At 35.5% G+C, this 24935-nt stretch overlaps 1 protein-coding gene across 8 annotated transcripts in view; it reads left to right on the forward strand.

Annotated features, from left to right (window-relative positions):
* Positions 1-24935, forward strand: part of UNC5D (unc-5 netrin receptor D) — a 561176-nt gene that overhangs the window by 190656 nt on the left and 345585 nt on the right. Inside the window, exon 1 of one of the 8 annotated variants that reach the window (XM_058433319.1) lies at positions 13367-13413. The exons of 6 other annotated variants lie outside the window; for them this stretch is intronic. Coding sequence is in view for 1 of the 2 variants with exons in the window: in XM_058433318.1 (XP_058289301.1) it covers positions 20650-20680 (31 nt within the window). In the remaining variant the exon portion in view is untranslated. Of the gene's footprint in view, positions 1-13366; positions 13414-20491; positions 20681-24935 lie in introns of those variants that run through there. One more of the 8 variants, XM_058433318.1, reaches the window with a different exon arrangement.

The raw sequence follows: 24935 nt of genomic DNA on the forward strand, positions 1-24935 counted from the left end.
AATTGAGTTCTTTCAACTGTTCCTCATAAAACATGGTTCTAAGTAGCCTTACTGTCCTTTGAATGGAATTCATAGACTATTCCTTAAATATACTACTTTAAATATAATTTGATCAGTGCAGATTCATAACAAAATTAGAGAATTAGGGAAAATAAAGAGGTAAAAAAAACCTTCTGTAAAAGTTTTCTCCTCTCTTGTGAATAATCTTGGCATTTGTAATTTCAAAAATAATCATCATGACACCTTTTGTGTTATGAAGATGAAACCAAGTCAGAGGAAAGTAGGTATCTTTGCTCTGCTAAACATACTGTTCTAGTATCATACTAGGAGAGTTATTTTGAGGTTAACTTAATGTAATCAGTAAAATATCCTGCAGTTGTTTTATGGAGATATCCTTTTGTATTTCTTAAAGGCATCTATCTTTTATTTGTACAGTTACTAGCCTTAAAACTATTAAAAAGGTGATATTTTTAACTTCAGAATTTTGTTGCACCCACATGCCCCTTTTCAATGTTAGAAATTAAACAGCAGGGAGATTTAGGCTGCATGTTCCAGGACCATTATTGTTAGCTAGACCTCTGAGATGCATTCAGCTTTGCAGAGCTAACAGTATTTAATCTACGTTATTGCTTGGACTCTAGAGTGGTCACCCAGTGGAAGGCATTCATTTGGCAAATTAAAAGCACAGTGAGTAAAAGCCAAGGTATTATTTAAGCACATTTATTGACTCCCATTCTGCTACTATTTACCGAATTTCTTGGTGATGGAAGATGATGAACGAGTTGATTTTTGCAATCACTTGGCTCTACTAAAGGTAAAATACATCTTCCTTGATTTATTCCCCTTTATTGACCAAACAGCTTTTAGTAGAAGTGGAGAATATTCAGCTCTAGCTTGATATAATGTGTAGAATTCAGGGTTCCCCGCACCTACCACTTCGAATTATTCTGTTAGGTCTGACAGGTGAAATTTCCTAATAAGGAGATGCTGACATGCTTGGTATTCAAGGCCGGCTTTCACCTCTGCTCACATAATTTCCTCCTTTCTCTTCTTCTACTGAATGTTCACATGCACATAGGTGAGTAGACACACATGTGCATGGACAAGTGAGTGCTGGTCCTCACAAACCCACCTGGGGCTACATTGGGTGGCATCTTGCTAGATGGGAAAACAGAACAATGAGTCCCAGGATTTTCAGACTGCCGTTGTATGAAATTGTACTTATTGAATTGCTTTTATTATCAGTGAATTCCCCATGTGGTTTAGCAGGATGGATGCCAAACATAGTCAGGTAGCTTTGTCCATCATCAGGCCTGAGAGACAAAGGGATTGTCACTGTTTTTTGAAGAATGAATAGGGATTTTAGATATAGATGATGAAACATTGATAAAGTAGGAAGAAGTTGTTTATCACAGACAATTTCAGTTTGGATCTTTCCTGTTCTGTGATCCTGATAGGAGTCTCCTGTAATCCCTGTCCTTTCATATATTAATATACTGATCAGACTAGAATAATTTATCCTTGGTTCTCTTTAACAATTTTGTCCTCACTCAAAATCCTCAATGTGAAATCAGTATAATCAAAAGAAAGTTTACTCTGAAAAGCTCATTATAAATTACAAGCTTCTGGGATATATTTCTTTCCTGCTGATAAAACTGTAAGCCACTGTATCAGGGCAGTGCATGTAAAAACTCACTGAAGCAGTAGGAATGGTGACTGTATCATAGAGGCCTGGTTTACAAACACTTTTCAATAACAAAGTCTTTTGGCTTGAAAGAAATATTTTGTGGAAGCTCAATATTTGATAAAGATAAAGGAAGTGCTGCCCAGACTGAACTGTAGGTGGATAGTTAGAGTCTCAAAGTTAAGAGCAAGGTTAAGAACCTTGCTCAGGTAGCTTTTCCCACATTCATGGAAACAAATCTGACACCCAAGAGTATGTCAGGTCATGTTTTTAACTCTACTTTCTCTTTTTGAGACAAAGTCTCACTCTGTTACCCAGGCTGGACTGCACAGTGGCGCCATCTCAGCTCAAGGCAACCTCCACTTCCGAGGGCTTAAGCAATCCTCCTACCTCAGTTTTCTAAGCAGCTGGGATTACAGGTGCATGCCACCATGCCTGGCTAATTTTTTTTTTTTCTTTTTGAGACAGGGTTTCACCATGTTGCCCATGCTGGTCTCAAACTCCTGGGCTCTTAACGATCCTCCTGCCTCAGCCTCCCAAAATGCTGGGATTATAGGTGTGAGCCACTGCCCCCCCGGCCAACTTTACTTTCTTGCAGAATAAATGGATTGTGTTCCTCCTTGGCTCTCTTCTGCCCCACAGAAGACACACTTTTCTCCTGTGCAGCATAAGAACCCTATGCTGATGTTTGGCGGCTGTGATACACATGCACACCCTCATTTCCCCATAAACTTTTGTTAGATATCCATGTTTCACGATGGGTACCTGAGATTATGAAGCTGGTGTTGAACCCTTGACCAGCAAGGACTTACCCATCAGGGTTTTCTAACATCACTTAACTGAAGCCAAACCAAAAGAAAAAAAAATAAGTCTGTGGTAGTGACAGCTCAGATATGAAAACACCACCAACCAACCATCCTTCATTGAAGAGAGAGTGACTACCTTCCTGACCATTTTCGCTATTTGTGAAAGGCTTTACTGACTGTAAATAAACAGAAGACAATCATTGAAAAATAAGTAGACAGTTCACAAATCTAATATGTTAATTGATTCGTCATTGAGAGAATGGGAGATGTGGCTAAGCTGGAGTAAATCCATCTCTTAAAAGCCTTTGCCCCAGTTTGCTGGTTAAATGGAAAATATGGTAGCTACATCCATGAAAGTGAGATCTGCTTGCTATTTTATGCTTCATTTACATTGTATAGAATACATCATGGTTAATTGTCGGCATGAAAATGGACTATTTTTCAAAAGCTGCAACAATCTTCGTTTTATCCCTTTCTTCTTTGATAATGAAGAACTGAGGAGTCGTGTGGGTTAGTCTCTTTAAGAGGTCAGGAAGTGTTGTGCTAGAGATTCTGAGCTATAGGTTTTTCATAGAGACAGCAATGAAATGAGATTATGAATTAACTAGATTTTCTCCATGAAACCTGTTTTTTTTTTTTTTTTTCTTTTTCCTATATGGGCATTTCAGTGAATAGTCAGACCACCACTAACTCTCTGTTTTCTCCATATTTGTGACTTGTATGGGTTTGTTCAGCTCAAATTGTTACTTACAGGTCATTCTTAAGATTTTAGATACTGATGTCAGAGCATAAGTATACAAATTTATTTTGTATTTTATTATATCATCATTAATATCATTTAGCCATTAAGGATACAAATATTACTAGAGGAAATGAGTTATTTAAGCTTTCTCTACAAGGTATAAAATAACACTATTTTTCCATTTTATCAATCTTATAACAGTGCAATTTGTGCATGATAAACTACATCAATTTAAAGAGTTTTCTTTGAGGTTTCATTCAGCCACATTCAAGATAGAGAACATGTCCATCACCTCTAAAAGTTTCTTAGGATCCTTTGTCATTTCTTCCTACCCTAGTCCCCAGCCCATGATGACCACTGATCTTTTTTTGTTACTGTAGAGCCGAACATTTTGTTTTCATTTGCCCCAAAACCATTTTCTCGAATTTCAAGACTGTTTTTGCATTTGACAATTATATTTCTTTCTGTATCCTTAGTAGTTCTATAGATTTTTACTAATGTGATATTGTGAAATATATATTTGGTCTTTGTCCCAGTGTTATGAAATACAACTGCTAATATCCTTGGAATCCCCAAGGTGATGTCTTTTGTGTGCTAATAAGTTGAGCTGGAGGGCTGGCAGCTCCTAAACAGCTCCAGGATGGTGACTGGTCACTAAAAAGAACATGGCTTGACTAGAGGATTGGGACTTTCAGCCTCCTCAACCTCCAAGGAGGAGAGAGGAGCTGAAGGTTATGTTGATCACCAGTGGCCAGTGGTTTAATCAATCATGCTTACTTAAAGCTTCCATAAAACCCAAAATTATTGGGTTCAGAGAGCTTCCAGATAGCCAAACGTCTGGATGTTTCTGGAGGCTGGCACACCCTGAGAGCGCATGGAAGCTCCACACCCTGTTCCCATGCGTTGTCCTGTGCATCTCTTTATCTGTACCCTTTGTAGTATCCTTTATAATAAACCGGTAAACGTAAGTGTTTCCGTGAGTTCTGTGAGCTGCTCTAGCGTATCAATTAAACCCAAGAAGGGGGTCACTAGAAAGTCTACAGTTGATCAGAAGCACAAATGAAACAACCTGGGGATTGTGATTGGCATAGGAAGTGGTGGGCAGTCTTATGGGACTGAGCCATTACCTTGGGGGACCTGATGCTATCTCCAGGTAGATAGTGTTGGAATTGAATTGAATTAGAGGACACCCAGCTGGTGTCCTCTGTAGAACTGATTGCTCACTTGGTGGGCAGGGGGAAAAGCCTCCACATATATATGGTCACAGAAGTATGCTGTGTTGTGTGAGAACAGAGGAAAAACATTTTTGCTACTGAGAACAAATAACCCCTATCAGCTTTGTTCTTCCCAGAGGTTTAAGATCTACCTCAAAGCCCAGAGTAAGAGGGCAGAGTGACAGATGATGGAAGAAGCACCTTGGTGACAAATACTAAATCACACACACATGCATGCATGCACAAACACACCACTTAAGTGCTGTCATACAATGTTGAACATTGTGATGGACACATGGCATGAAAAAGTTTGAGAGAGTATATTATTACTATTAATTATCTCTGATCTTGGGCCAGTCATTTAATTTCCTCAGTTATCTATATACTTGAATTTTAAATGATGGTAAATAATTATTTGTTAACCAGTTGTTATACACTGTTAATAAGATAAGCCAGGAATCTTTATTGACATCTGCTTCAGTTTCCATTTTCAAAAATAGGCAAATACTTGTTTAAATATTTCCCTGTGAAAGACCATAAGTGTAAAAAGGGTAGTTATCATAATGGTTAGTGAAGTTCATTTGAGGATGTCCATGACTCAGTTATTCATTCAGTTTATTACTCATCTGAACATCCCCACCTGCACTGGTCATTTTGAAGAATGCATAATTTTACATGGAATTTATGCTTAATCTTGTATTATTTAATTTATGCTTATCATGTGCCTAGAATAAGAAATTAGGAGTATAAAGGATTATAACTTAAACATTTATTTCAAGGTGATCCTTACCATTATTTTCAAGGCTCCTTAAGTAAACAAAAAAGAATGTTTCTAGGACTTCAAAAAACCAATGCTAGAAAGAAAAATGTGGTTATATTCCATCTGGCTTTTCATTGAGGAAAGTATAAAAACTCTGCAAGTACAATAGGTTATTTATGGAGAAGAGATTGAAAATAATACCCTAACACTTATTTTATTTAGAATTAAAACACAAATATTATATATACCAACATATATTTTATGAACAAAGTACAACAATTTTAAACATCAGATAATGAAATTAGTTTGGTATTATTTTTGATATCACAGTACATAGTTTTCAGTCTATATTTTGATAATGTGTGTTTGCTTTCCAAACCTAATATAGTGTAATATTTAAAAGCAATTTATGAATTGTGATTTAACTCAAATAATAGTAATAATAAATTATTCTTGAAATAAGCAGAATGAGCCATTTGTTAAATGGCAGAAAGTAAACAATTTTCTTCATAAGTTACAGTTAACTTAAATAGAGTATTCAAATGAATTTTATGACATAATCCTTAAAAGCATATTGATTTTAATTTAAATTTCTTAAGTCACAAAGGAATGATTAAGAGCATGGCCTCTGGAGTCAGTATACCTGGGTTGGAATTCTGGATCTATAATATACTAGCTGTGTGACCTTAGGCAAGTTATTTAATCTCAGTTTACTTATCTATACAATAGGGAAAGTAATGCCACTTATATCATAATATTATCGTGAGGATCAAACAACTTTAGCTGGGGAAAATATTTAAAATAGCATTTGACACATATAAAAACCTCTGTTATTGTCGTTGTTATTATTACCCCATCTTGAAATAGTTTTTTAATTCTCACAGTTTTAATGAGACAACATTATTATGACATAGTTTTATAAATCAGAAAATTATGAGAAGTACTCAATTGGAAGATGTTTACTTTTCTTTCTCGTGTTTTACAAAGTACCTCTTCCCAGGCTGGTTTGAGGTGCTGTCCAGGGTCCTGAAAAGCCCCACACCCACTTCACTCTTACCAACAAACTTTATCCACTTCACTCTTACCAATAAGCTTTATAGTAAATATTTTAACTCCAACTAGAATCGCTTGTGTTAGAACAACTTGGGGTTAGCTCATAATTCTATGCAACTAATGTTTTATGCTTGGTAGTGGAAAAGCAAGAGGAAAATGTTTCATGGTGGAATGAGCTGGAAAAACGGGTCCCTCATCAGTTAAATAATAAACCATCTTACTCGCATGGATATAATATTTGTGTGTTTTTCATCTTTGCATGAGAATAAACGTTTCAGTTTCCCAACTCAATTCACCAAATAGTTGGCTGTCCTGCCTGAGTACTTTGATCTGTTATCACTTTCGAGGCCAAGGCAGCTTTGTCTGGTGCCAAGTACAATTAATTTCCTTGAAATTCTTATAAAGAGCATTTCATTCTGTTACACAGGTGAATAGCCATGAACAAATACAAAATATATTTACTGATTAACTGTGAAATTTGGGGAGGTGAGGATCATGTCGTAAACATAATTATATCCTTAATAACTAAAAAGTGTTGGCACTTAATTTTTTATGAATTTGAATTGAATAGTTAACTGATTTCTGATGTTCAATGTGAAAGCTAACACATTTATTTTCATTGACTATCTTTGCATGAAGACTTGGATGATTAATTTCTATTAGTATGCCAAATCTGTCTAAAAAGAACAAGAATCAAATTGTAGTTGGATGACCTAATGAAATTGTGAGGTCTCAAGAGGAGATAGATCTACCTGGCACTTACAAATACCTTGGAATCTCTTTCATCTCAAAATGTTTATGTCCTTGGTCCATTTGTTAAGAATGTAATATTGAGTCTCAAATCGTTTAAAATGTTCTTTTTCTGACTTTCTAAAATTTCCTTCTTCCTTTATGATAGCATATGAGAGGAAAAACTAACAGATTCACTAAGGAAAGAAATGTAACTTACACGGTTTACACGTATTAATTTCTATCTACTCCCCCCTACAGAAAAACATAATAAAAATTTACTCAATTTGCTTATGAAAAGACTCCTTTTAAAAATAGTTGCTTATTTTATTACACTAGAATATGAACGTAAATGAATAGAATATTCATGAATGCTAAATTTACATTTAATTCTTATATCTTTTTAATTGGTTTATAAACCATCAGTACTCAAAGGCCATAAGAATAAAGGAAATACTATTGGCCACACGTGGTGGCACATGCCTGTAATCCTAGCTGCTTGGGAGGCTGAGGCAGGAGAATCGCTTGAACCTGGGAGGCAGAGGTTGCAATGAGCTGGGATTGCACCACTGCACTCCAGCCTAGCAACAGAGCGAGACTCCGTCTCAAAAACAAACAAACAAACAAAAACTATATTCTAATTTATACCAGTGGAACTTTATTAATTAAATTATGATCTTTATCAATTACCTTTCCTGACTTCTACTCTATTTTGTGACATAGGCTTGCAGTGTATTCTATGATTCTCACCTTATTTATACAATAATTTATTTTAAAACTAGCTTTTTTTAGATATTAAAAAGTCAGAATATGTAACAATGATAAGTATACTTGGTATGCTTTAGTGCTTGGTATAAAGCACTAAACTCTGTTGATTTAGGAAAGTACAAATTTTAAGCTTAATTGAAAAACCTGGTGAATTTATGAAGTCTTGGCTCAGAATTGACAGTAAATTAAATCTACTCAATTTCATGTGGATTTTATGTATTAGCTCATGTATAAAATTGAAATATGGAAATAAATTGTGGTAACATTTTAATGAAAATGTAGCAGGTTCCACTAATGAGAGTCAATGATTCCATTTTAGATTTTAAAAATATCAATTGTCATCTTAGAGTTGCTCCAAAGTGAGAATATTTTTATTTGGTGGTGGGCGGGGGGGTAATTGGAAATTAAAGGAAGTAATTTTAATTTTTTTATTTTAAGTAATAACTAAGTAACAGAAACAATCTGTTTTTAAACTTCTCACCTGGAAATGTACAATATTTGCTTTCAGCCTTTTTACACACTATTGGCTTTTTTGGTAAGAAATTATTCCTCAGAATAATTTAAAGTTATCTTTTCTTCTTCCACTTCAACTTTCTCTCCTCTTTCATAACTAATTGTCATTCTCTTATTATAAATCAAGATACAAATCTTGTAACACTAATAGTTCCACAATTTAATTAGAAGTGGTTTTCATGTACCATTCATTAGGAGGCATATATTTTTCATGATATACCAAAATTTAAAAGCAAGTTAGGAGCATGAAAACTTACATGATAGTTCTTTCCTAGGTCAAATTGCATTAAAAGCAAACAAAAAGTGTACAGTTTATGTAGTAAGCATAAAATATTTTCTCTGGTAAATGCTAGACCTAAAGCAATGATGTGGTCAGTTATGAATGAAAAGATATGAACCAGTCCTTGGTCTGCTATTCAAATTGTATGTGGTGTGTGTGTGTCTGTGTGTGAGTTTTATTCTGGCCATATCTTCATCTGGGCACTTAATGAATCCTTCTACATTAACTGGTGCTGAACCTAAAAAAAAGTTAATGATCTTAAACTTGGAAAGACTGTGGAGTATGGTTTTTTCTGAAGAGGGTTCACTGATAATTTGGAATTTTTTTAATCCTTTTTGTTTTTTATGTGGGGGTTTATCAAAATTACTGTATCTATTTTATATATAACTACTAATATGATAAATTCTTAATTTTGTTTTGAAATATCTTAAACACTATAAACAGATTAATCCACGAACACTTGAAAGATTAAATATGATTCACGTCCTAATGTAAACATTAAAGATTGCATTTCACTTTTGTAGTAACAGAGGACAGGTTATAACTTTCCAACGGTAGCAAAACATTCTCTGTCTTCACTCCTACATTTCTTTCATGCATTTCTGGGGAAAACTGGCAAAAGAAATATGCTGGCTGAAATGTACTAACTTGGTCATACAGAAGTACTGCGGTTTCTAAGAACTGGAAATTACAGGTAGAATGACATTGGAAGTTGTATTCAGATGGTACAGTAGAGCCATGTGTGATAACAATAATCCAGTTGACTACATCATAATATTTCTAAGCATATGAAACAATGTAAGAATTCATTCAGAAAAAATGTAAAGCTTTTTTGGAGATAAAATGAAAATAACTCATAAGGGCCAAAGAAGAAAACAAATGTAATCAACTGATACATCTAAATTAGTTGTGGGTGGGGAGATGAACTGTAAAACTTGAATTTCAAGTGTTGGACATTATCTCCTCTGGGTTTTGGAATCATTGACATGGAAGCTATAAATAGTGTTCAGTTTCCTCTAAGGGTAGCTGTCGAAGGCAGTCAACCTCTTTGAATTCTGGTCATTTTCTGAGCTGAAGAATACTGAGAAATCACACCAAAATTATGTTGCAGGTTACGTTATGGACTTGAAATGACTATTTTCTTGGAAATAAGCATTTATCAAACTCGTTGAAAGTTTTAGCCATGAAGTATAGAAGATATGGAGTTTATTAATATTTATATTAAAAGGGATTCTTAAATATTTGTACTTGGCAATATTTATGAATATTTGGAGTATCAGAGAAATTATTCTGTGACTTCAATTTCAAATTTGTAATTTGAATAATTAAGTTATAACTGTACGTGGGAACTTAGTAAGCTCGTAAACATTAGAGCACATAATTTGTAAATTTTGCATTTCTTCACATTATAGTTTTAATGTATTTGATTCTAACAATATTTTGATTATACACTGGAGTCTATAAGTGAGCCTGTTGAAGTCTTCAGAAATATTAAATGTATAAAAGCTGTTTTAAATGTTTGAAGATGTTTAAATTTATAATAAAAACAAGCATTAGTCAAAGCGCCCTTGAAATAATGTTTATTACACTTAGGATAGGATTCATTTAGCTACTTAATTTAAGAAAGCTATATTTTGGGGCTTATAATTCCTTTAAAATTAGTATTATAGAAGCTAAACAAAAGCCCTGAACTGAGTCCTTTTCTGCACTCAAAAACTGCTCTTGAGTATATCAAAAACTGTGTATTTAGCTGAGAAACTTTCTGGTATTTTCAAGAGTTGGCATTCAGTTGGGTCAGTTTGATGGTGTCATACAGAAATTTTTAGTGTTAGATTGTATATCTCCATATAAATACTAATCAAAAACTGTATTCTGTCACAATAGGAGAGATTGGGAATGTGGAAACTGGAAGACAAAAATTTTTTATAACCCACAAATGCTTAAGGGACTGTATACCCTAAAATGATGACTACTGAGATTCATAACTCCTACTGTGTTTCAGTTAAGAAACAAAACAAATGACAGACATACATATACACATATAAAAAGCCTAGGGATTTTTTTTCATGAAATATTTAGTACCAATTACTACATGATTCTATATTTGGGGGGGGAAGTACCTAGAAACTATTTTAAATATGTTTAATAGCAATACATGAATCTTACTCAATTTACTACTGTCATTCACTACACAGGAACTTCATTTTAAAAATCTCATTTTCATACTTAGTCATTTTTTTTTTCTTTGAGACAGTGTCTCACCATGTTTGTTGCCCAGGCTAGTCTCGAACCACTGGGCATAAGAAATTTCCTGCCTCAGCTGCATGAGCAGCTGGGATTACAAGTTTGTGCCACTGTGCCTGGCTCGTACTTCGTTATTCTAAGGGACAAAGTATGCTCTCATGTTCTTAGAATGGATATTGCATTTATCATGCTCATTATAAAAATTTAAACATATGCCATTGTCTATAGGTGTTTTCCTGAAAACCATCATATTATGTTTATATTATTGACTTCTTGATTTTTCAATGTGTTACATTTCCTCTCCAGCATGGAATGAGTAGATGGTACATCTGTAAGATAAAACTGCGATGAAAAAAAAAAAAAAAAAGTAATCCTTTTGATCCATGTAGAATGGTCAGCAAAGTTCTTTTCTGGCAGCAGATAAACAGGTCTTCCCCATATCACTGTTCAGCTGAAGGAAGTATCTATGGATGGGTATCTGATGAATACCTATTAAATACTCTAAACCATTAAATATGCTAATATCCATCCCAAGATCAAGGCCAACCAACATTTATATACATGAATGATATTTTATTGGCTTCCTATAAAATCGATCTTGCTCCTCCATCCTCCAACACCCACCCACGGAGTCTTCTGAATTATGGTTTGGAGTGGTGCTATTAGCCGATATCTAAGAAGGCTATAGAAAAGAGATCTATAAAAACTTGTGGGGTCTTCTGTAAAGATGTTATTATGATCTCTGTCATTGGATTACAGTGTCCCTTTTGTGAGTACCTTTTCTGTGAGAAATGGTTTGCTGCTTTGTGAATTTAGTAACAGGAGCAATTGGATTTCTTCTGCGCAGTTGATTTTTTTTTTTCTCTTACTGATATTTGGCTTGTAAACTGGATTTCTCTCATGAGAAGTCAGAATATTGAATCTTATGGTAAATAATCTGGTATTACTATTACATCTGGCTCAGTTTTAACTCTGTACTTTGTTTTTCAGTATTCTTATTTCCACTTTTTCCAAATTTATGTTATATTAGTATGTTTTAAATCTATTTGGAAGCTACCCTTTATCCATTTTGGAAAAGGCAAAAAAAAAAAAAAAACCAACACAGATTAGTTGAGAAAGCCTCGCAGAAGGCAATATGATAGAGTAAGGAGACCGACTCCAGACAGACGTGGCTTTGAATTTTGTCTCCATTTAGTAATAATGGGATTTTGAATTATATATTTTGACCTTTCTGATTTTCACTTAACTCATTTGTATAATGGGAATAAGGGTAGCTACATTTTTAAATGAATGTGAAAATTTTAAATAGATTAAGTGACGTTTGTAGAGTGTCTTCATGGTGCCTCAGTGGTGCACAGGATTAGGATAACTTTAAAATGTATCATTCCAACTCAGATTGTTTGGAGAGTTTAATGGGGCACTATTAGTAATCATGCTGGGACAACCAGCTTAAAATCAGGTCTTTTATAAGCAAAGATATGTGGGCATCTTGCATATAGAAAACTTTAAATGTCTTTATGCTCACATTCACTATCAAGGATCACCTTATTTGTGTGTGTGTATACATTTTTTTTCCTGCAGAGAATAACATAAGACAAACTACCTTTAGTGGGAGATTTATATTGATTCTGGCCTTTGCATAAATTTGCTTTGATAAAGTTTGCAGCAGGAAGCAAGACTCCAAGTATAAGGTTGGAGTTAGGTGAAAACTCTAGTGAATGATCAAGAACATGTAAAGCAGAGACCAAGAGCTAGAGAATTTAGGATATCAACTTATCCAAGAACAGGGAACATTTATCAGAGGCCCATTTAGCAAAATCAGGACCTGAGGTTGTAGTCCAATGTCAGATAATTCTGAGGTCAGGTCTGGCTTAAGGGACTGCAAGGCTAAGCATGTAAGTGGAGATAAAAGGACCCGTGTTCTGGGAGAGATGGACACAGGGGCCAGAAATCTGGCCTGATGAATTAGACAGCTCTGGTTCATACATTGATTTTTTTTTCTAAGCTGAACGTGACCTTGGGCAAATTATTTAAACTATCTCAGGCCCTAGTTCTAGATCTTGAAATGCGGGAAATAATGCCTATGCCACAGATTGCCTTATAGACTGAAAAGTATTTAAAATAGTGCCTGGTCCCCAGTAGGCTGTCAATAAATCGTCATCCTCATCATCATCATCATCATCATCATGTCTGTGTATGATGCCTGCATTCTGTAAGCTGATTCAGTGTGTGCCACTGTTAGGAAAAATAACGTGAGAGTAACTTCTTCTTAATTTTCAGGAAACCTAAATTTGTTTGGGATATTCTCCATTGACAGTTTCTCTGAGATCCATGTTTTCCCCTTTGGTGTTTGCTGCTACTTGTTGACCAGTGGGGGGCAACAGATAACAAAACAAATGAACAAGCTGCATAAATATTTCATGCCATTCTTCCCAAATCAACCCATTCCAAGTGGTAACTACTTGGGCAAGTTTAAAAACCAATGTCTGATTTAGAACACTGTGTTTGTGACATCATGAATTCTTGTTTTAGCAGAAGTCTCTTGAAGCTATGGAAAAGCAACACCCTAATTCTTCAGGCTTCATTTTCTCCACCTGCCAAAGCCATGGGATAGACTAAGGTATATCTGAGTTCCCTGTCATTCCCAAGAAGGGTATCATCTTCTAAATATGGAAAGTCATTTTTCCATCTTCTAAATATGGAATGTTGTTTTCCTAAATATGGAAAGTCATCTTCTAAATATGGAAAGTCGTTTTCCTTCTAAATATGAAAAGCACAGTTCCTGTGCTATATGTCTATACCTTTACTGAATTCCTGACTATGTGTCTATACCTTTACTGAATTCTTGACTCCACCGATGTGTCAAAAATCTCTCAGGCTGGCATATTTCACTTTTAAAGGTAAACTAAAGGAGGTAGCGAAATTTTCAGTTGTAAGAAAGTATGTCCAATAGCACTATATAGCGATATAAAGGTCACAAAACAAGTATTTTCAGAATCAGTGCTTTTCCCCGCATAATGCACCCTCTAATCCTCAATGTTTTGTTTACCATGCTGTCCTCAAGTTCAACTCTATCACGCTGGTGACCTGTATTGCCAGGCAGTAGCAATAGGCCTCTGGAGTCTCTACCTAACTCCATTCTTTGTTGCGGAGAAATGTTTCTTCATAGGTAAGAAATTAAGCATGCCCATCTGGGCTTAACTGAGATCCTGAAAGCTCTCTGAGTGCATGTTGATGGTCTCATTTTAAAGTCCCTGTTGTATCATGGGGGCACATCACAGGAACACAAATTACTGTTAGCGAGTGCATTCTTCCAAACTCAGCCCAGGTCTCTCGGAAAATTCAGCCACTTTTAGCTGCTTCTCATGAAGCCTGTTTTATGAGAAAAATTATTAAAACATGAATTTTAAGCTTTTTTGTTCTCTGTTGTGATTTCTTTGAAACTTTGAGCTTAAATTCAGCCAGACAAGTAGTCCACTGTCTGCTTCTGTTGGCGTCTTCCTGATGAATGTATTTGGTCCATTTGTTAAACTAGCACCATTTAGCAAGTTAAGTACCTAACTAGCATGCTAAATTAAGTAACTAATTTAGAAGGAAACCCTTTGCATCTCGCCTCCTCCCCAAAGCCTTCCTGGGCTACCTTTGCTGTTTATTTTAGACACGAATATTAATGCATGTGGAAGTGCTATGCAAATGTGAGCGGCTGTTGCCAATTTTTACCTTCCCTAGACAACTCTGCCATGTAAAACATTTGTCACAAGTGAATTAGTATATGTTCATTGATTGATGAGTGCTATTTTTGTCTTCCTATTATTGTTCTTGATTCATGTGTTTTCATATATACCAATCAGTGATTCATACATGGTGATCTATCTCCATGAAAGATTATATATGTTCTGAGAGGAGGGTAGGGACCAGACTGTATCTACTCTTTTGAGAAAGATTTAGTAAGAGTCTGCATTTTATATGTTTTCTAAAACTTTGGCTGCTGGAAGATTGCAGGTCTTTGGAGCAGGCAATCTTCTGTTGGTGTGACTCCCCTCTTGGCCGTGAACATTTGGTTTTCTTATACCAGTAGACCTTGATCTACCATTTCATAAGGCTGGATCCAGGGATTATAGTTTTTTTTTTTCACTACTGCAGTTTCAAATGTAGCCAGAAAGGAGAGAAACTCAGAACATACTCCTTGGCCTATCCATGGTTTCTCTTTCCTAGCTTTCAATTACCTGCATTCAACTGCAGTCCAAAAATAGGTGAGTACAGCACAGTAAGATTTTGAGAGAGAAATAACTTTTATTACAGTATTATTATAATTCTACTTTATCAGTTATTGTTAATCTCTTACTGTGTCTAATTTATAAATCAAACTTTATTATAGGTATGTATGTATAGGAAAAAACGTAGTATGGATAAGGTTTGCTATTATCCACAGTTTCGGGCATTCACGGAGGGCCTTGGAATGTGCCCCCTAAAGATAAGGGTGACTACTGTAATTTAGTCTCCTCCACTTCCTTTTCTTGGTGGTGCCTTGAATTGTGAACTTCTTAATATCCTAGAACAGAAGTAGGTCAAAATGTTAGTTAAGAAACTGAGTATGTTAGACATGGGTCATTGGCTTTCAAAGTGATTCCTAACAATTGACATCTCATTGATTTTGGTATAATGAAACTGAGGTATAAAATAGGTTGCCCATTTGCGCTATGTTGCATCATAGAGTAGGTTAATGAGAATATGCTGGCTGAAGAGTCTATACTAGATCTTACTTGGGAGGAACGAAGGAGAATCAGCGCCATATGCAATAGAATCCATCGTCTGACCATTATTTGTCTAATGAGCGGGACAACCAACAAGAAGCAGAAATTCTTTAAGGGGTTTGATGAAGCGCCCTGTCTTGTGCCAACAGAATTCTGATTCCAGGACCTATTTGATTTGTAGAATGATAACAAAGTAATTTTTTAGCACTATCTATATTCCAAGTGCACCATAGCATATGTTGTCCTCAGAAAACCCTGTACATCCTGTATAGCCAATGTTTCCTTGCAAAACGTAAAATTACTTTCATTTTATTTTTCTTCCTGTTTATTATAAATTGACATAAACACATTTGGCTATTCAAGGTTATTAGATTTTTTTAATTGGTGGTTTTTGTTCTGTTTTTTAATAGCAGGGACCTACAGTTATTGAAGGTAGGTGAGAGTTACATGTGTCTTCCTTCATAACCTTGCTGCCATTCACAAGTATATTTTGGACCAAATCCTACTGCACATAAATATATTTATTAGAAGGAAAGTATGAAATTAGTTATACACCACACTAGGTAAACAGTGACATCCAGCATTCCCTTATCTAAGGGTTCTGCCCCCAGCATGTATGCAAGATTGATTGTGACAAACACAACAGTTACTCTAGAGGCATGAGGTAAGAGTCTATACCAGATCTTACTTGGGAGGAATTACAGTAATGTAATTTATAATCAGCATTGGTAAACGGAATCTTCTGAAACAGTGGTTGGCTTAGAGACTCTTTAAAAAATAAAGCTCAAGTCCCACCTCAAAGGTCCAGTCTTTGTATAACTTGTTGATAGAATAGTATGTTTAGTAGTTTGAATATTTCCAGCCAATCCAAGGAATTTGAACACGACAAAATTCACCAATGAAAATCCATATGAAAAATCTGTTTTATGTTAATTAATAAAACCTCTGTTCCTGAGTAGAGATAAGACAGCTGAAGTGTTTGTTGTAGCTATTATAATGCTTAGATTATATAACAGCAAACCCAATTCAGACAAGTAATTACCTTAGGTTGGTTGTAAATTAAAACTCTATTTCTTACACCATCTCTCTCTCTCTGTTTCTCTCTCTCTCACACAAACACACACACATACACACACACCACTGTGCTTAAGTATTTGACAGTAAATTACAGACATCAAAATACCATATTATAGGTGAGGGCCATTAGGCTCAGGGAGCTTCCTCTGGGTTTACAACCAGTAATAGAGAGGAGAGGAATGACCTCATGGCTTTGGACATATTCACATATGTTCTTTATACCATGTCAGGTATCCGGAGCTTATTCTATCTCAGGGTGCTAAAACCCAAGTAACCATATTTAATGTACTAAGAACACTGTACTGTGCTTTACCAAGAAGGATATTCTGAGAACTTCTGTAAAATGTGCACCTACTGTGTGTGCTGTCTTGGGGCATACAGAGACTTCTCTGCTAGTGAGTCAGTTTGCTCTCTGTGGAAATGAGGAAGGATCTAGGGGAAAGGCATGGAGATCATTCTGCGGGAGTCACAGACTCCCACAGAATGCTGAATCAAGGGGCAGCCAGCATTCTTAGCCTGGAAAAGATTGTGAAACAGTGAGAGGAGATGGGAGTCTAAAGCACACAGCTGGACCTTGAACAGAAGAGGCATGTTATGGCGTCATCTGCTGCTGCTTGGTCTAAGTGATGGTGGGTTTAGTTCTTTGGTGATTTGCAAAAGAAAGCTTACAGATCTCAGTGGGAATCTGCGGAATATTTAGTTCTATTTCAGAAGGAGGGCACTGCATCATTTCTATTTCAGATCGTCGCCTGCCAATGGTAATAGCTTCACACTGGAAAGAATTTTTTTTATTATTATGGTTACAAGTGCAAGACTATTTTGCAAATGATCTTTCCCAACTTATTTTATTGAGGTCTGATTGTTGTCATAAAGTAAATGCTTAGGATATAATATAGAATTATATTTGCATATAAAGCTCTCCATGGAAGTGTATCAAAAGGTTATATATATTAGCTGATCATCTTTTGTAATGAGAATAGAATCAGAAATTGTATGCTATTTGTAAATCCTCTTAGAACATATAAGAAAGGGTCACTTTGTTCACTGCTTTTAATATAGAAATTTATGATATTTATTGTAAGTGTTCTTTCTCACTCATTCTTTAAACACATACTTTTGTTGAAAACATAAATTATTTGACAGATTATAACACAAGAATTTGATTTGGTAGTCTTTCTTATCTAGTGTTCAAAGTATTTGGGGGAACCTTTTTTTCACCCATCTCTGAATATTCATCTTCCATACAGAAGGTGACTGAATTGGCAGTCATTACTGAAAGAAACATCAAATTTCCCATTCTCTATTCTGCCCCACTGAAGTGTGGATGTGTTACAGTACTTGGTTTCATATTCTTTAAACATTCTGCTAGCTCTTCTTACTGAACCGAGTGATAAGCTCTTTGGGAGGACTTGGCTAATTTCAGTTTGTAAGCACGTTCAATCTGAGATTAAACATTTAGAGAATGTTTATCTCCTGGAAAGTAATCAGCCTATTGCAGATTTCTTTTCTTTCTTTTTTCAGCCTTTATGGAAGGGCCTGATTAATTTTCTTTTTCCCTTTCAAGTAACACATAGAATGAGTATGTGTGTGTGTATAAGTGTGCATGCATATGCATGATTGCATTTACCATGCATATAGGAACACACACTTTCTCTCTCTCTCTTCCCAAATTCATTCATCTTCTGAAATCAAATTAGAAGAGGAAAAACTCATGCCTTGATTAATCCTAGCCTTAGGAAGATCAATGGCAACAGAAATGAGAGAATATGTGGACCCTGGCTGGAAATTTCTGACCTGGTCCACTGTCCACCCTGAATTGAAGACTCTTTGACTCCTAGGTTTCTATTATTTCAACTACACTTATGCTTCTTCTGAAGACTATTAGAATTCCAAGATTCCATAGTAATACAAACCTCATAAGAATTATCCTTGTCAATAAAGGAGAATAACAAATTTTATTTAGTAATTTTGATATTTTAAAAGGTGGAAGCCACAGATAGTATCGTTTTTGCATTTTAACCAATTGTAATTGTTAACAAACACCTTCTTCTGTTTACTTTTAAACTGTCTCAGTTTAGATGATAAACTATAGCATCACCCTAGCTGTGGATCATGATGTTTCCCTCCTAGAGTCATATTTTTATTTAAATGTAGACGATCTTTCTTGACAAAGTGATGTGTACATCAGACCTTACCCATTGATTCTGTTGGTATCAGAGTGTAGCCCCCAACTTCGTGTCTTCCTGTCTCTCATGCCAGCCCCCAGTACCTCCTGGGTTCCAGGTTCAGTACTTAACTGGCCTCTCCCTCCACTCTGTCCACTCCTAGTCATTCAGTAAACACATAATTCTTTTCAAGATTCTGAAAGACTTTGTGACAAGCAACTACAAAGGAATTGAAAAGGAGTTAACAAAATAAAAACTATGAATAAGTTTCAAAATGTGGTAGACATCTTTAAACCTGTTACTTCACATTTTTAGTGAAATACGAACAATACTAGATTTTTCATTCTCACTAAAATAATACATTTAACATTTACTATGTCATAAGTGTGCTTCTGAGTTCCCTGTAAATGTTAATTTATTTAAATTATGTAACAGTCTTAAGGGGTTGGTACTATTATGTGCCATTTTAATTTTCACTTGACAAATGAAAAAACTAAAGTTCAGAGGTTAATTAATTTACCCACTAAAAACAAGTGTTGAAGGTGAGCTTTAAACTTGATAATCTGGCTCAGAAGTCTATGATCCTATCTATAACCCAGTAGTTTAAACTGTGGTCCCTCCAGTATGGGAACATCAACATCACCTGGGAATCTGTTGCATCAGAAACTCTTCGGGAGGAACCCGTCAGCAAACTATAGGTGGTGCTCATTCATGTTTGAGAAATGCACATCTTTCAATTCTTTTTGTGTTAAATAAGTGATTAATACATCTGTAGTATTTACTTATGAGTGATCAAAAGTTACTTTAGAAAATTTGGAAAAATATATAAAAGTTTAAAACTGAAAATTGAATTGGTGGCCATTATGATTATAATTTTATAATTTGCTTATATTTGCTTAATGTATTGTGAAAACCTTTTTAGGCATTGACAATTTTTTCTTAAATTTTTTATTTCTATAGGCTTTTTGGGGAACAGGTAGTATTTGGTTACCTGAGTAAGTTCTTCAGCAGTGATTTGTGAGATTTTTGTGCACCCATTACCTGAGCAGTATACACTGACCTCAATTTGTAGCCTTTTACTCCTCACCTCCTCCCCACCCTTTCCCCCCGAGTCCTCAAAGGCATTGACAATTTTAAAATATTATTGTAAATGATTCCCTGCATTTCCAACATGCAGATGTTTTATTTGTATGTGGGATTTATTGTTTTTTTTAATGTTTTTGAAATTTTGTTTAATTGCAACGTAACTCACAAACCATATTACATTGTCTCTACACCCAAAAGAATCTACAACTGGAGATCAGAAGAAAATTCACTTACATTTTCTTGTAATTACTTCATGCATTTGATCTTTACATTTAATTCTTTAACCTCCATAGCATTTGTTTTATTGTGATATAAGATGTAGATCTAATTTTTAAAAACTAAAAAAAAGTAATTACCCAAGTGTAATTAACTAATTCATTCCTTGTCATTCTTTAAAAAAGCCTAGCAAAATAACTGGGTATGGTTTAGTAAATATTTGTTAAATAAATGAGTTTCATTAGACATCTCCGAATCTCAGAAATTCCCTGTTGTTTTAATGAAGGTTTCAGTTTCCTTACCCCCTTTTCTCATTTTGTAAATTCTGACATGGAGCATCAGTTCATTGCCCTTGGGTCTGTAGATCTTTCACCTCATAGAGGAAATCCAGTTTGTTCCCCATACCCACACCTTCTTGCCTAACACAGTGACTCTGATGGCCTGTTCTGTGAGGATTACTTCTTCCCTAACAGAATCTCAGTTGCATGTAAGCTTCACCTTGAGGGAAGATGGAAACTAATATCCGTGTGGTGTTCTACAGTTTGTGCTTTCACAAGCATGGATCTCATCTTCACAGGGATATCCAGAGGTATTGGAGCAGATATTAATTAATATCACTTAGCACAGTGACTCCCATCACCACCACCACCATCATCATTGCCATTATCCTCAGAGCTAAGAGTGAGCATTTTGGTGCGACAGTTTTTAATGCCATATGGTTTTATGTGTTCTCCCTGTAATAGCTTGTCTAATTTGTATAAAAACTCAAGTTTTCATGGTGGCACAGAAGTGGAGGAAGTTGGCTAAACTCACATAGCAAGGAAGGAGAAAACATCAGTATTTTGTAGATGTACAATCTAGTAAATGCTTATCACTAACTCAACTAAATATGTACTAAAATGCTTATTGAATTGATGTAATTTAACTTTATTTATAAGGCATATGGCATTCAGGGGGTTAATTTGTCCAAGGACAAATGGCTAGCTGTTTTGTAAGAGAGCTGCAGCTAAACTCAGAGGTTCTGATTATAAAATTTTTAGCAACTTCAAAAAGGAAGTGGCCTATAGGAGAATAGCCCAGAGAGTCCACATTTGAAACTAGGTTTCAGTCCTTCTACTGACGTGCATTACCTTTTTGTCCTTCAATTCATTCAAATTTTCTAAGCCTGTTTCTGCAAGTATGAAATGGAGAGAATATTAACGTATTTCTAGGAGAAATTGTGAGGCTAAAGTAACATTTAAAGTACCTAAAAATCTGCCTGGCAGACAATAGTGCCCCCGCATATCCCAATGAATCAACATATTCTATTAAAACAGTAGATGTTTTGGGTGAGCTGACTTGTGGATCTCATGTGGGTACTGACATAGCAAGGAAAAAAATTACTTTAGTGCATTTATTATTCATCCTCTACCCTCATCGAGTAGTAGAGATTTGTAGAAAATCTAGTTCCAAATGTTTCCTCCTATATTCTTTGCTTCTGGAGTCTTCTGCTATAATTACAGTCCAAAACCAGTAACAGGAGAACTTCTGAAGGTATGGAAATCAAGCATTATTCTACCAGGAAATAATACTCCTCTGTCTGAAGGTTTCCAAATTTGTTCCTAAAAAGTCATCTCATTTTTATATCTCTTTTCCAGTATTCTCCAAAACCTCCCATCCTACCACCGCCTCCCTTTTGGTCTGCTGCAGAATTTTCTAGCTGCAGCAGCAACACATTTTGTCACCAATTTGAAATTAATATTTTTAAATGAACTGGCTGAACTGGAGTTAAAAAATATATATTCTATTCATACTTCTGTCACCCTTACCCTACGCCTATCCCTGGAAGATTTCAGGCTAATGGTTGTTCCATGTCTTTTTGACCAGTGGGGTTTGGGGGCTCCAGTCTGCTAGTTATCATATTTTTAAAGACTTTTAAAGAGTATTTTTAAGACAGACTTGAGGAAAGGAGTTAAATTAGAGGTTATTTCAAAATTGCTTTAAAGATGATGATGCTGATTGGGAGGCTGAAAATAATTTCTTATTTTTTAGTAAATTTTTTCCCTGCTTTAATTAATTTCCAGTATAGACATTACTTGACTCAAACTCTTTGGTCTTTAAATTTGTGTTCTTTAGGTAAGTGCTATTTAAAAACCAGGCAGCATCAGCAGCACCTGGGAGTGATTAGATATTCAAATTCTTGGCCTAATCTGCACCTCCCCAGCAGAGGTGGGGCTCAGGAATCAGTGACTTAAACCATCTTATTTCTTCTTATTTGTATAATTTAGAAAATACAAATGCAGTTTTGTTACATGGATTTATTGTGTAGTGTTGAAATCTGCGCTTTTACTATAACCATCCCGGAATAATGTTCATTGTACCCATTAAGTATTTTCTCATCTCTGAACCCTCTCCCAGTCTTTCACCCCTCTAAATCTTAATATCTGTTATTCTATACTCCATGTCCGTGTGTACGCATTGTTTAGCTCCCACTTATAAGTGAGAAGATGCAGTATTTGACTTTGTTTTTTAATTGTTTCAATTAAGATAATGGCCTCTAGTTCCATCCATGTTGCTGCAAAAGGTAGGATTTTATTCTTTGTTATCACTGAGTAGTATTCCATGGTGTGTGAGGGCAAGAATCAAATCTGTTGTGCTTATTGTTTTGGCAGAGTAGATGTTCAATAAATGTTTGTTTAATGAATGAACACCAAAGCAACATTTTATAAAATCCAGTCCTCTGTTGATGGACACTTAAACTGGTGACATATCTTTGATATCGTGAAGAGTGTTGTGATAAACATACAAGTACAGGTAGCTCTTTGACATAATTTCTTCATGAGAAAGTAGAAAGCTTTCTACTTTCTAGGTTGGTGCCTACTGAGTTGAACTGCTCACCATTCTTCTCCCTAACCCTGTATTTCTCCTCCCTTCTTTTGCTCCCTCACCATAAGACCTTTCCCATGGCGCCTTCCATGTCCTCTCTGTTATTGAGCTTCTGCTCATGGTCTCTGACTCAATGAAGATGTCAGCTCATTCAGGAAGCATTTCATGGGTCTCAGTCTTACCCTCCACTCTACTGACTTGTCCCACCCCATGCATTTAGCATCTTTTATAGTGCTTTGGGGTTCATTCATTAAACAAATATTTATCGAGCATCTGCTGTTCAATACAATAAGCCGAAACAATAAGCACAACAGATTTGGTTCTTGCCGCCATGGAGCTTTTATTTTATATGCTTGGGAAATGGAATTTCACTTATGTAACTTAACTCGCTCTATGTCATCCTGTTGACATTATTCTTGCCCGTTTTATGTCTTCCACTATATCAAAAGCTCCATGAGATCATCGTACTCTTTCCTCCAGCCTCCCATCTCTGGCACCTGGCCTACTGTTTGCACATGGTAGTTGTGTAATATATTTTAGACCCACAGAGCCTCCTCTACATTGTAACTAAACTGACCTCTGACATTGATTACTATGTGCCGCCTTCTAGTCTTTGGCCTTCTAGTCTTCCATGGTGATCTATTCAGCATGACCTACCCCTCTTTTACAGCTGTTCTAGGCATTCCTGTCCTTCAAGAATCCATTCCCATTTATCTTCTTTATCCACAAAGCCTTTTCAGATTATTTTGACACATGCTGATCTCTTTCCACACTCTAGTCTGAATATTGCTTTGTATTATTCTGGAACTATTCAGTGACACATGTTTGTTAGGTTCATATTATACTAGGCATCATCCCTCTGCTGAGTTTTAAGCTGCCTGAGGACAAAGAATGAAAATGGAACTTGTTTAGCACTTAGTAAGATGTCTTGTCTATAAGTGCTGAATAAATCTGGATGAGGAAATGCACAGTAATGCACACACTAGTGACTCACTAAAACTCCATCTTTGACACTTTTAAAGACCATGGTTCATGTGTCCTGTCCGTTGCTCAGAGTGAGTTACTGGTCTTCTATCAATATGGAGAATAATCCTCAAGAAGATAGACCACTGTATGCTCACCAAGGTTTTCTGTTCTGGGCACCCAGAACCTTTACTTTTTATCTATTCATTATAATATTGATACCTATTTATAATATCAGATTGTTTTTTTTCCTTAGAATTTTAGGAAGCCGAAAATGCTTTTTGACTATGTCTAATGAATAAAATAATGCTTTTCTTGCATCTATGACATAGGTATTATTGCTGCCTGTATTCTTCAGAGAAAGCTATATATTATATATTGATTATAAAATATACTTCAAACAAATGAAGATAAACTTAAGTATTATTTCTGAAGGTAATCTGTGTTTTCCTCAGCAAAAAAACTACAGATTGTCTCTGAATTACAATGGTACAACTTACAATTTTTTAACTTCACAATGGTGTGAAAATGATACGCCTTCCATAGAAACCATAATTTGAGTACCCATACACCTATTCTGTTTTTCACTTGCAGTGCAGTATTCAAGAAATTAGATAAGATATTCAATACTTATAAAACAGGACTTTTGTTGGATGATTTTGTCCAATGATAGGCTAAAGTAAGTGCTCTGAGCACCTTTAAAGTAGGCTAGGTTAAGTTATGATATTTGGTAGGTTAGGTATAATTTTCAACTTACAATACTTTTGATTTAGGATGAGTTTATTGGGGTATAACCCTATCATAAATCGAGGAGCATCTATAGTAATAATCTTTCTTTTTCTTTTTTTTTTTGAGACAGAGTTTTGCTTTTGTTGCCCAGGCTGGAATGCAATGGCGCAATCTCAGTTCACTGCAACCTCCACCTCCTGATTTCAAGTGATTCTCCTGCCTCAACCTCCCAAGTAGCTGGGATTACAGGCATGCACCACCATGCTCGGCTAATTTTGTATTTTTAG

The sequence above is a fragment of the Hylobates moloch genome, unplaced genomic scaffold (genome assembly GCF_009828535.3).
Source record: "Hylobates moloch isolate HMO894 unplaced genomic scaffold, HMol_V3 SCAFFOLD_22, whole genome shotgun sequence".
Taxonomy (NCBI): domain Eukaryota; kingdom Metazoa; phylum Chordata; class Mammalia; order Primates; family Hylobatidae; genus Hylobates; species Hylobates moloch.